Source organism: Plecotus auritus, assembly GCF_963455305.1.
Source record: "Plecotus auritus genome assembly, chromosome: 6".
Lineage (NCBI taxonomy): Eukaryota > Metazoa > Chordata > Mammalia > Chiroptera > Vespertilionidae > Plecotus > Plecotus auritus.
The window spans coordinates 53,374,088-53,386,874 of NC_137773.1; the positions used below are offsets into that span (position 1 = coordinate 53,374,088).

The window sequence follows — 12,787 nt, forward strand, 5'->3', positions numbered from 1 at the left end:
TTGTAAAGCCTCCAGCTCTTAAGGACAACTTGGGTTCAATAAGTTTGCTTCCCTTGGTAATTGCTGATCACAGCTTCTCTCAGATCAGTTTCTTAAATCTGTGATAAAAGTTAATAGATTTCCTACAAGATTACACAAGGCGCCCTGAATATGGAACTTAACAACTGAGACACCATCCTACTTGGAAATCAAACACCTAAAACATCTGTGGTGACTTAGCATCATGCCAGAGTTAAATCGACAGTTGGGTTTCAGTTGAGCTGTATTTATTAGAAACTGGGCACAGTAATGTGCCACTATTTTTTCCTGCTTTTAGCAAATGCTAAAATTATAAACTTAAAAATTGGTGCTGAAGCACATTTTCACTGACAATCTAATTAGGCTAACATTTCCCTGAATTTAGCCTGGAGTTCTTATTGCTCACACTGAGGCTACATTGCCAAGACTTCCCTTGCCAAGCACTATAGAGAGATATGTTTTAAACACACCTCCCTGATGAAACAATTTAATTATGAATAAAATATAAATGTCAAGTGTTACTGAGACCCCAATAAGAATCTTCAGAGGGGTTAAAAACTAAAACAAAATTGCAGCCATCTGAAGATGAATGATTGCGTTTAATATCATTTTAATAATGTTATCCTGTTTCCGATTATTCATTTTCCAGAGAAAAAGTGATGGTGGCATTCAGTTGTGTGTGCCAGTAAATATTTAACAATGGGATTTCAAGGAATCAAAGGCTGTGATTTGTAGCATTTGGAGATTTCTTTGGGGTAAATATTCCCACTGTGGTCAATTTCAAGCTGCCGATGTGTTGTTACTGAACATGGAGCCAGGAGGAGGTGCACAGTAGATCTCTATAATACTGTATAGCATTTCAACTACAGGTACAATTGACATAACCTCAAGAGTAGAGATAAATTGAAAATTATCTATCTAATAATAGTGTAATCTGCAAATTGGTTGGGACGCTGTTACAGTAACGACTGATCAGCAGGCTGGGCGGGACCTTGCAGCATTGGGGACAGAGGCAGGGCCGCAGCAGAGGCCACCCTCTCCACATGCCTGCCTAGCCCCAGCACAGGCACTCGGAGTCAGAGGCCTCCACTGCGCCCCTGCCCCCTGTGGTCCGCAGGCCGCCTCCATGGCCCGGGGTCTGCAGGTCTCCTCCAGCTCCGGCCTACCTCTTTGGAGCAATCCATCGAGGAGCCCTGGATGGGTGGGTGGGGCCTACCTCTTTGGAGCGATGGATTGTGGGGCTCCCACACTGTGACAGAGCACAGGCCAGGCTGGGGGCTCCCCTCCACCCCGCCCCGAGTGAACAAATTTTGTGCACCGAGCCACTAGTAATAAAATAATGAGGAAGTGGTAGTTTTGACTATTACCTTTGTTTATAATAAAATTTATTTCATTATTTTTATAATTTAATACTTAATGATGGTTGTTTTTAACAACTAACATAAAATTCCTAAAAATTTAATGATCCACTGTCATGAGTCAGCACAAGCCAGTTCCAGCACAACCACTGGGACAGCCTCTTCTGGACACATGTCACACTCTACACAGGGAGGGGTGTGATTTGTTTGGGAAGAAAATTATCAGTCTACACATCTTTTTCTTTTCCATCTTGAGTCTTATTTTATGCAAAATGCCATTTTAGTTGAGGGAAAGAAAGGAAGTATCCTCCATGCAGATGCTAGCTTTTTAAGACTTCACAGCCCTAACCGGTTTGGCTCAGTGGGTAGAGTGTCGGCCTATGGACTGAAAGGTCCCAGGTTCGATTCCGGTCAAGGGCATGTACCTTGGTTGTGGGCACATCCCCAGTAGGAGGTGTGCAGGAGGCAGCTGATCGATGTTTCTCTCTCATCAATGTTTCTAACTCTCTATCCCTCTCCCTTCCTCTCTGTAAAAAGTCAATAAAATATATTAAAAAAAAAAAAAGACTTCACAGTTACTCTGATAAAGTAAGCACTGGCAGTTAGGTACGTGGCATAGCGCTGTAACTGGGCATTTGGTCATTTCAGTATAATTTGTCAGCTGCATCAAAGGATCAAGCGTTCTGATTCACCAGATAACCAGACTGACCAAAATATTTACATCAAAGGATTTGGCTTACTCTAGAAACACTCCTGGCAATATTTACAAGAAGCAAAGAACCACACGAGAAACAAATGAATGGGTTCCCCTAAGGGTGGGGCTACTTCAGAAAAATACTTCAAACTTTTATGATCAACTGCTCTGTGGAACACTTCCAGGCCCTGGATCTTTTGTCACTGGATCAAACATAATCAGGATTTCACCTTCCCTTGTTCTAAACTATGTTTTCTGTAGGACTCTGTCAATAGTGAATACGGAATTGATATCTAAATTTGATTATATTAGAGGGGAAATATTTCTGAGCAAAAATTTATCTTGTTTGAAAACTTCGTTTTCTTGGTTCATTTTCTGGCTTGACATGATCTCCTAAAATCAGCCTGCTAGTGTATGCATCTTTAAGTGAAAATGTAGACAGAAAAAAATGACTGAGGCTGTGTCTGTACAAAGGAGATTTTAAAACTTTTTGTTCAACCTTGGCTCTTTGATTTAGCAAACCTTAATAATTTAAGAAATAATGAAGTGGTTTCCCAAGGATACTTGCAATATATCTTAGAAAAGGGGCAATATTGTTGACCGTATGAAACATGAATTTCCTTGATGAAATCCATGTTTAAAAGTATGTACAAATATTGGCTTCCTATAGGGAAATTCAGATGACTATGTTAATAATAAACAAAAACTCATCTGCATTTGTTGTACAGTAACTTCTACCCTTTGAAGCATCTATATTATTACTTATTATAAAAGAAGAAAATACTTGAAATGTTTCAACCCCCCAAAAAAAACCATATTGTTGGCTTTCTAGTTATGCATGTTTTCCACACTTGAGTCAAGAGTTTTCATTTTTACAAATGCAAATAAAAATTCTTGTTATAAGAGTATTTATAGGATGATAAGTCAGTCTTTCAGACTACCTCTTGATTTACTGAAGGAGGACTCAAAGAAACCTCTCTCTTCTAAACTTTTTTACCTTACATCCAATGGGACAATGAACATAATCACAAATCCTACCATTTTCAAATGAAATTGAACAAGTCAAAGATTATATGTAATCCCTGAAATGGAGAATTAGGTATGAAAAAATACACTAAGATAAATTTATCCATGAATGGATCCACAGCCTTTTTATTAAAAAGGCTGTAAGTAGTTTGGCAACCGCCTCATATAAGACGCCCATAGCAATTAGTTAAAACAATAGATTGATAATTCTAGTATTAAAAAGCCCCAAAGAATTATCTAAAATTTTTTATTAATTTGAAAAACCTATGAACCTAAAGATCTGTTTGGAATCCTTATTTCAATTAGTGTCTTAGTCAAGGAGCTATCACATTAGCTATGAAACCCCCACAATATCATCCACTGAATGTGGTCTAGCTAAGAGATGTCTGTGTAACAAGCCTGTGGCATTTCTGAAGGTGATTTATGCTATCAATGTCATGCTCTTCTGATGAAAAAGGAAAAATAATAAATTCTTAAAATGTAGAGAAAATAGGTTTCATTTATTCAGAGTGTTGTAATCAAAGTTTTAATTCCACTAATAGATGTCAATTCCTATTTAACTAACTAGAACTCACCTATAATTTTCATGGATATTTGGCATGGCAATTTGGAGAAAGAGATAAGCCACAGGGAAGGATGGTAAGAAGAGATTGTAATCATGATTCTAAAATTATCTAGCTGGGTGGTTGGGGATATATCTTTCCTGTGCTTTAATTTACCCATTTATGAAGGTGTTATACAAAATAATCTTGAAGGCAGATTCTAATTTAAAATTTTAGACAATTTATGGTGTTATTTTACTGAGTAAGGACAAATTTGAAATTCAGGTTAACAGAAGTAATTGCTTTGGTTTATCAATAAGTTATGGTTGCATACATGTTAGAGGGTTTATTCATACATATTATTCTATGCCAGGCAATGCATACTTACATCATCTATATTCTGCACCAACATGACTGCTGGAAAACATCTCAGAGACATTTTCCTGAGTGTCATGAACTTGACCACATGAAGTTCAGGCCAATGGAGATTTTCACTTTGGACATCAACAGGCTGACTGTCTTTAGTTTCCTTGCAGTTTTTGTTTCTCGTGGTATTTTGCCCGTAATCTGATTAAACTTTCTCTCCTGCCACTTTTACAACAGGGCCATATAACCCAAGCCAGAGCTTTGAAAAGACACCATGTTTTTGGAAAGTATTTTCACTGCTTTACTAACACTGTCCATCCACCTGTTTAGGAGGAATAGTCGCATCTTGACTGGGTGACAAAGTACAAGGTACAGGCATACCTGTAAATTGCTCTGTAACCGGGATCATGAGTTAACTCTACCTAATTTTAAATCACTAGAAAAATATTTTTTAAACCTCTGAAATGGGCTCTAAGAGTATGTGTGAGAAAACCTGGGACATTTCACAAAGTCCCTCTCCCTTTCACACTCTCCTGGCTTCATTTTGGAGGGACAGCACTGCTCTCTGAGTCACCGCTAGTCCCCCATGGCACCTGTTATCTCAGAATGTCTTCCATTAAATACTCCATGAATGAAAGTTACACGTTCTGAGCTGATCTCAATCAGCAAGAGCAACACATAGAAGCTTAAAACTATGGACAATATTATGGACAATATTATGTAAGATTTTAAAAAATGAATTTCTTTCAGAGTAATAGGCTAATAACTGATTCAAGTAATTCCTAGATTTGGGCAAACATCCCTGATGATCGCCCTCCACAAATTCACGACAATAAAAGAAAAATGAAAGAGTAGAGAATATCCAACTGAAGCGTATTTGTGTTCCTGTTTATTTACATGTTGGAAAACTTAGGTGTCAGCTTTTCCATAAGTCCCCTCTGGAGGTCTGTAGTACTTGGGGAAAGCCATCAGCTGTAGCATGTTGAAAGCATACTTTCTGCATTTGATATTCTTCAGTACATTCTCTATGCGGCATCCTTCTCTGGTAAAAGGGGAAAAAGTACAACTTCATGAAACAGAATAAATAAATATGCTTTATTTGTTCAATGCAGAGTTGCAGCAACAGTCCAAGTAAAAATAACAAAGATTCAACTCTACATTTGTTTTTTGTTTGTTTTTCACAAATGATGATACATCTTACAAAATTAAATCCTAGGCCAGGCCCAATACCATTATTGCCCTCGGAAAAGAGATGATTAAAGTCTCTTTGCTCTTAACAGGTATTTAAGGTTTAATAAACTCTTTAAATATAATTTGCTCCACAATACAGCTTCACTTTAATCTCATAAATATATCTGCCTTTTTAATAACTCTTCCACAAATTAATTTCTTTAAAACACATTAAAATCTATATGTAGCCCTAAGGATACAGGTTCTAGGAATAAGGCATTTAATTGATTAAGTCTGGCCCTATAGATTTTTAAAGGAAAGTTCAATCTTTATTTTACTTCATTATTTTAACTGTGCAACGACGAGAAAAATGGCTTCTGGAACAGCCTGGTCCGAGTCTCCACTTTATAGAGGAGAAGTGTTATGCACAGACAGTACAGTCACAGGTGCGGAAACGGGGCATCAAGACACAGACAAGACCTTGTTAAAAAGAATAGAAAAGTGCTCTCCAAGCCACATCAACCCAAACCATAGTTACAAACAGGTTAATTTAATTACAAAACAGAAATAGCCATTCTCTTCATAGAGTTACTTGACAGAAGGGGGTTAATTGCAGCAAAGAAATGACAAAACGAACAGGTTAAGAAACCAAACAGAAGGTTCTGCCAGCTGATGGCAACGATTTTAGCACAGTGGAAATAAAGTCTGGAACCTCCCACATGTCTAGGACTTGTCTCAGAGTTTCAGTGTGTTGTGCAAATTCAGTCTTAATTTCTTTGATAAATTTAACGGGAAGAGGAACAGGAGGTGTAGACCTTCAAGCTTTCAGGATTCTGTTCTTTGTCTTATTCCAAAGACAGTAATTTAAAAATTCTTCTTGAGCGAGTGAACAGAGAGAAACACTTCTCCATGAACAAGAGCAAAATAATTCACTTAATGCATAGTACTTCTTTCAGATTTTAGGAAAAAACAAAGAAAACACTTACAGTTCAAACATCTGTTTTAAATTCTCTGGATCTTAAAATGTAGAAATATTACAGCATTGTCCCCATAATTTAAAGTCTATTATAATTTGTAGAAAAGAAAGGAACACAACAGTGAAACTTATTGGTATTTGGCTAATAGTAATGCAAGACTTAAAATAAGCCACACGACTAGCAGGTGTGAGCTGACAAGCAGCAAGGCGACAGGATAGAAGTGTCGAGAAGTTGGCTTGTTATCAGATAGACAGCCTGTTTCAGGATCATCGGATTCATTCAGGGCTCCCTGGGTTTGTCTGCTGTTAAACAGGGTGGGGGAGTAAGGGGAGGAAAGAAAATAGAATAGTATTCACACAGTAAAGAAACTCAACCTTAACCATCCTGAAGTAGAACACATTATCTTATACAATAAAGCTTCTTCAGATGGAAGTTTTATGCTAAATAGCCCTAAATACACTCTGTGTATTTTTTTCTCACTGACAAATGTATTTCTCATTGACAAATGTTATTACAAAAGGAGATTCCTTTTGCTTTGGTGCAAGAGAGAAAGGAGAGACACTTGGATGATATTTCACATGGTTTGAATCTCAGTGTGCAGAGAAGAAGCAAATAAGCATAATAGCAACAATAAACAAAACTCCATGAATAAAACTAAAACATGGATCAGCCCATATAAATAATCTGATAAGTACATCTTTGGCAAATGAAAGAGAAATGGTATGTAGTGAAGCAAAAGAATGTGTCTGACATATTTAAGCACACTCTCTGCTGGTCTTGTACCTATATAATGTATTTAACATTATAAAAATGATTTATAGAAATGGGTTGGTATTTAAAATGAATGAAATATCTGACGTGTCATTCTCAGGAGCTGTAAGATTAGTTTACCAAAACCTGACTCAGCGTCCTTCTTAATCCTTCAGCTCATAAATTATATCGTCTCCTGCTCATCTTACTTAAATATCTATCTCCTATGCACTCCGGAGCTTAAAAGAGATCCATCTTTGCACAGTGACACCTTAAAAGAAAAGATTCTACATTTCCAGGTTGTGTATTCTCTGTGTAAGTAAAAATGGGCACTTATAATTAGCTTAAAAGCAGCTACAATTATGGCAAATAAAAAATATGCCATACTGTCCTAGCCAGTGTAGTTCAGTGGTTGGAGCATCAGCCTGGGCAACAAAGGGTTGTAGGTTCGATTCCCAGTCAAGGGTGTGATCTGGGTTGCAGATTCATTCCCATCCCTGACCCTGGCCCCTGTCAGGTTGTGTGTGGGAGGCAACTGATTAATGTGTCTCTCTCACATCCATCTTTCTCTCCCCCCTGCCACGCCCCCCACTTCCTTCCCTTCCACTCTCTCTCTCTCGAAAAAAAAAAAATCAATGGGAAAAAATATCCTGTGGTGAGGATTAACAAAATAAATAAATAAAATATGCCATACTGATATATGTTGAAAATAAAAATTCTTCTCTATGGTATATTTCATCGGTACTCAGAGTATTCAGAATTTCAATCATGCTCAGCTGTCGTGGTTTGAGCTCCATCAGCTCCTCCATGCTTGGAGGCAGGAAATGAGTGGTGGGTCAGTCTTATGGAAAGTGCCACGCAAAGCTAACTTCTCAAAAAGCCCCAGAGCTGCTGGTGCCTCCTTTCAACCAGGTGCAGCCCCTGCAAACTCCCTACACAGACATTTTTGAGCAGGTGTCAACCACCTTAGTGATCACACTTGGACAAACAGTAGTGTTCATTTTTTCAAACCGTAGTTTAACACACCAAGTCAATCACCCAGGGTGTGCTCTAGTGTTTCCCATTGTTTGGTAAGATTTAAGGACCCTAAAGCCAGTGACCAGGTAAAGTGGAAGCTTATCTGGAAGACAAATGATTTATGGAGCAAAAGGGAGGGTTATTCTGGACTTGCATAATTTCTATTGTCAGTGGTACACAAGGAACTTGGTTACTTGTTCAACTTTCTGCTCCTCATTAGGCAGGACACATGCAGTAGATTTTAAGGTATGTTTACCTTTGAATGTGACTAAGAAAAGCTTCCTTGTCTGGTGTTATTTTTTTCTATGGGCTTGCCCAGAGGCTTAAAATCCCTACATTGCTCATCCCAGAGAAATATTTTATTCATTTTTTCAGTAAATTATTACCCATGTGTATCTCATTCTTTTACAATTTCTAGTTTTCATATATCCCATAAAGAATATAATGTATTAGTAGAGTAACACACGTAGAGGCGGCTGTGATAGCCATAGTCCATGAGACCACCTGGCTTCAAGCTTGGACCCATCACCTGCTAGTTACACTTTTTAACTAGGGCAAGTTTTTAAACATTTAATGTCTCAATTTCCTCATCTTTCAATAGTGTTAATAACAACAATACCTACTTCACAGAGCTGCTATGAAGTGTTGTAAGTCACACTTACACACTTCTTAGAACAGAGCCTGGCATATAGTAAGCTTTCAGTAGTGCTTATGATTATTAAATAATTTGTAAATCAAGAAATACACACACCTTGGTAGTGTGGCTAGTACCTTTCTAGCTAGTAGGGATATGTAATCAAACAAGGTTGTGAGTCACTGTTGCAGCCCACTGGTGTTCAACTGCAGACGTGCCATGGGGGTGGTGTTGGAGGCGCAGAGGGCCAATCAGAGCAGTTCGCTTTTACTGATATTACTTGATTATGCCTCTGTAAAAGAATTTGTGTACTACCACAGTAGCCACAGCTGGGCAAACAATAATCATAGTTATTTCAAACATGCCACAGAGCAATCTGAATTAGTTTAAGACCCCTAGTCAACCATGCTGTGGTTTGGTTGAAAAGAATAGTTGGAAATAAGTGGTCTAATTCATGTTTGAACAATCCTGGGAACTAGAAAAAAAAAACACTTTTCAAAGAAGTCTATTCTATACACTGAGAGTTGTGGAGGGTGTTTGGTCATAAAACATGTGTTGGCCATTGGGGAAAGATGGGATAAAGGGCCGAGGGAGGCTGGATAGGTGACTTTTAGGTCCTCCCGCACATTTCCAGATGCACAAAGTAAACAGAAAGGCTCTGAAGTAATGCTTGCCCTTTTTTCTACCCTCAGTTCCAGCACATACAGCTACAAAACTTGAGCAAATACTTAATCTTTTTCCATACAATTTCTCCTTATGCACAGGAACAATGAGATTGTTAAAAGAATTAAGTAAGGTGATACATTCAAAAACCTTAGCACTGGAGACTATTACGCTAATTGAAATAAGCCAGTCAGAGAAAGACAAGTATCACATAATCTCACTTATATGTGGAATCTAATGAACAAAGTAAACTGATGAAAAAAATAGATCCAGAGACAGAAAGCATGGAACAGAATAACGAATCTCAGAGGAAAGGGAGGGGGTGGAAGGAGATTAAACAAAGAACATATGCATAACCCATGGACACAGACAATAGTGTGGTGAAGCCTGTGGGGGAAGGTTGGGAGCAAGGAGGAGGAGGTCAATGGAGTGAAAAAGGGGGATATCTGTAATGCTTTCAACAATAAAAATAAACTTTAAAAAAGCTTAGCACAGTACCAGGTATAAAACAAGGCCTGGATAAATGTTAGTTATTGTCATTACTGTTATCACCAGTATCATCCTCGCTAACACTCCCTCCTGTCTGGTTTTAAGATGAAGGATGATCTGTAGTTAATCTTAACAACCTTGTTGAAACCTTGGTTCCTCTCCAATGTTCCGTGTTAGGAGAGAAGTACAAAGTCCTATCTATCTATCATCTATCTATCTATCTATCTATCTATCTATCTATCTATCCATCTATCTATCTATCATCTATCTATCTATCATCTATCTACCTATTATGTATGTCTGTATCTTATTTCATGTATGTATCCAATTATGTATCTATCACCTATTTATCACAATGCAAATGTTACACCATGGTAAAGTTATCATGATTACAAATGTAGGTTAAATATTAACCACAATTTTCAATATAGTACTGCAGAAATAATCTCTCTTTCTAATAATCACACATAGATAGGTAGAGTGGATACAAGTGGTCTTGCAGCTGTTTCCTTGCTTCCTGCTAAGAATAGCACAAATGATCATTTCTTTGTGGGCACAAATGAATTTCTCTAATTTACTGAGATATAGGTTTCAAGTGTACAACTCAATAGAACGCCATCTGCACACGGCATTGTGTGCCCATTCCCCCCAAGCAGTCTCCATTCCCATTCCCTCCCCACCACCCCTTTTGCCTATCTCTGACTACTCTCCATCCTCCTTTCTCTCTGGCTATCACCACACTGTTGTCTGTGTCTATGTGTTATATACATTTTCTTGCTTAACCCTTTTACCTTTTCATTCAGACCCCCCCACTCCTCTCCCCTCTGACAATTTTGAAGCACTCTGCAAGTGCAAACTGCAAAGGATGTGTTAAGAGGTAACATCTGTAATTTCCTCACTGGGAAACGATGACCAATAAGTAATCAGTGGTACCCTGCAAGGTTCCGTGACAATCATGTCACTAGTTACAGCCATCACTGACTGTGGCTCTCCATGGAAGCAAACCACAGTGTTGTCTTCACTGAAAATGTGACATAATCAGACATTTGAGGGCAGTTACTGAATCTGCAGGAGAGAAAATGATTTTTTTAATCAAATGACCTGTCAAAGCAATCACTTAAAATAGAAACAAGTAAAAGGACATGTCTCACTTTTAAACACATCACTGCCTACACAAGGAGACATTTCCTTAAATAAAACCCAATGTGCGTGACTTGATATTTGCTTATTCCCTCTCTCTTCTGTCAGTGATGGCTGCTGTATCCTGGAGGCACAAGTCCCCACTGCGGGTATCCTCTCAAATCTTTCTGACCATTGCAAACAAAAGTCAGAATCCTCCTATCTCCCCATGCTGGTTAATTCATTAACAGTTTTGTTATTTGTTATTTTATTCCTTAAACCACTATTGCTCCCCAAAGGAAAATTACCAGTTAAAACTGAATAGACAATGGAACACTACTCCGCCATATGGAAAGATGAACTACTGCCATTTGCGACAAGGTGGATGGATCTTGAGAGTATCATGCTAAGTAAAATAAGTCAGATGGAGAAAGGGCAAGAACCATATGATTTCACTTATAGGTGGGATATGAAACAGAAGGCAATAAACAAACCAAGTAACCTCATTGATACAGACAACAGAAGGGTGGTTACCAGAGGGGAAAAAGGAGTGAAGTAGATTAAAGAGGACAAAGGGGGTCAAATATATGATGACAGAAGGATACTAGACTTTGGATGTTGAGCACACAATGGAATATACAGATGATGTATTATAGAATTGTGCACCTGAAATACATATAATCTCATTAACCAATGTCACCCCAATCAATTTAATTATAGAAACTGAATAGAAAAATCTTTTCTTTTGACCAAAAAGCTCATTTCCTCTCACATTAAAATGAGACCATTTCACATTTAATTACACCAAGTTTGAAGCTATGGAGATACCATCTTGAAATTATGAGCCACGATTTTGGAATTAATATCTTCCAGAGCTTTATTGGACCTACATTCATCTGCTGAATTGACCTTAATAGAGGATCATTTTCAGGCCATGGACTTCGGGACTGTGTCAGTTTTTAAACTGGCAGATCTGTTTAAAATGCATATAATATACCTCTGTATCAATAAGAGCTTTGAGAGTGGTACAGAAATCACAGAATCATAGATTCTCAATTTAAAAGTGACTTTAAAAAATCTTCACAGTGAGTTACACATTTTCTAGATGAGGAAATAAATAAAAAGGCCTTGCCTATGCTTCTGTAACAGCAAATTGCAAGGAAAGGATGCTGAGAAGGTTGTTTCCCTGGTTCACAGTCTGATTATATCATAGTCTGGTGAGATAAAGGGAGGAGGACTATTTGTTTTCAGTTTAGATTAAGGTCCATGAAATTCAATGACTGAAAATACTAGTAGATGACAAATTATCTACCAAATCTTTAAAAATTTTTGATTTGTAATTAAAGTATTAAAAGTAGACTTCTGGAACTTTAAAAAATCTGTGCAACTATTTAAATACAGGGGAAATTTTCATAAAAACATATCAAGTGTGGCATAATTTCCAGTCGCTGGAAGCAAGATTGGCCTTTGTGGCCGCTGGATCACTAGACACATTAAAAATGCCTTCTTTATTCTAACTGGAGTACAGAATCTTAATTCAAAAAATATTGTGTCAACCACAGAAAAGTCCCCTAAATTAAGAAATTACTTGAAACGCATGCAACCATGTCACTGCTTTGAGTGTCCAGGTAATGGAATGTTTCTAATAATCCTGTACAAGCTGGTTATATAAGAAAGAACAGCATTAAGCAAAACAGAGACTCAGAGGAAGGGTGGGTCCTCCCCACAGGACACTGCACACATGTCATTCTAAGGGGAGGACTCCTGTGAACTAGCAGGTACCAGAGCATGGTAACCAGGAAGATGGTAGTGGACTTGGGAACTTGGCATAGCCAAAAAGACTGATGACAATGAGAATGAGAAGAATCCCATTGGCTTGGAGAAGAGGAAAATTTATGGTTAGATGGTTGTTGGTTTCAATAGTCAAAGGTTCTGTAGTTTAAAGTCTGGGCTACCCTGAAAGG

General features: G+C 37.9%; 1 protein-coding gene across 7 annotated transcripts in view; it reads right to left on the reverse strand.

Annotated features, from left to right (window-relative positions):
- Positions 1–4,861: 4,861 nt before the first annotated feature.
- Positions 4,862–12,787, reverse strand: part of INPP4B (inositol polyphosphate-4-phosphatase type II B) — a 616,104-nt gene continuing 608,178 nt past the window's right edge. For 4 of the 7 annotated variants that reach the window (XR_013960877.1, XM_080673787.1, XM_080673786.1 and 1 more), the window contains one exon: positions 5,076–6,453. Coding sequence is in view for 6 of the 7 variants with exons in the window: in XM_080673787.1 (XP_080529913.1) it covers positions 6,279–6,453 (175 nt within the window). In the remaining variant the exon portion in view is untranslated. Of the gene's footprint in view, positions 5,047–5,075; positions 6,454–12,787 lie in introns of those variants that run through there. The other 3 variants (XM_080673789.1, XM_080673791.1, XM_080673788.1) reach the window with 2 other exon arrangements.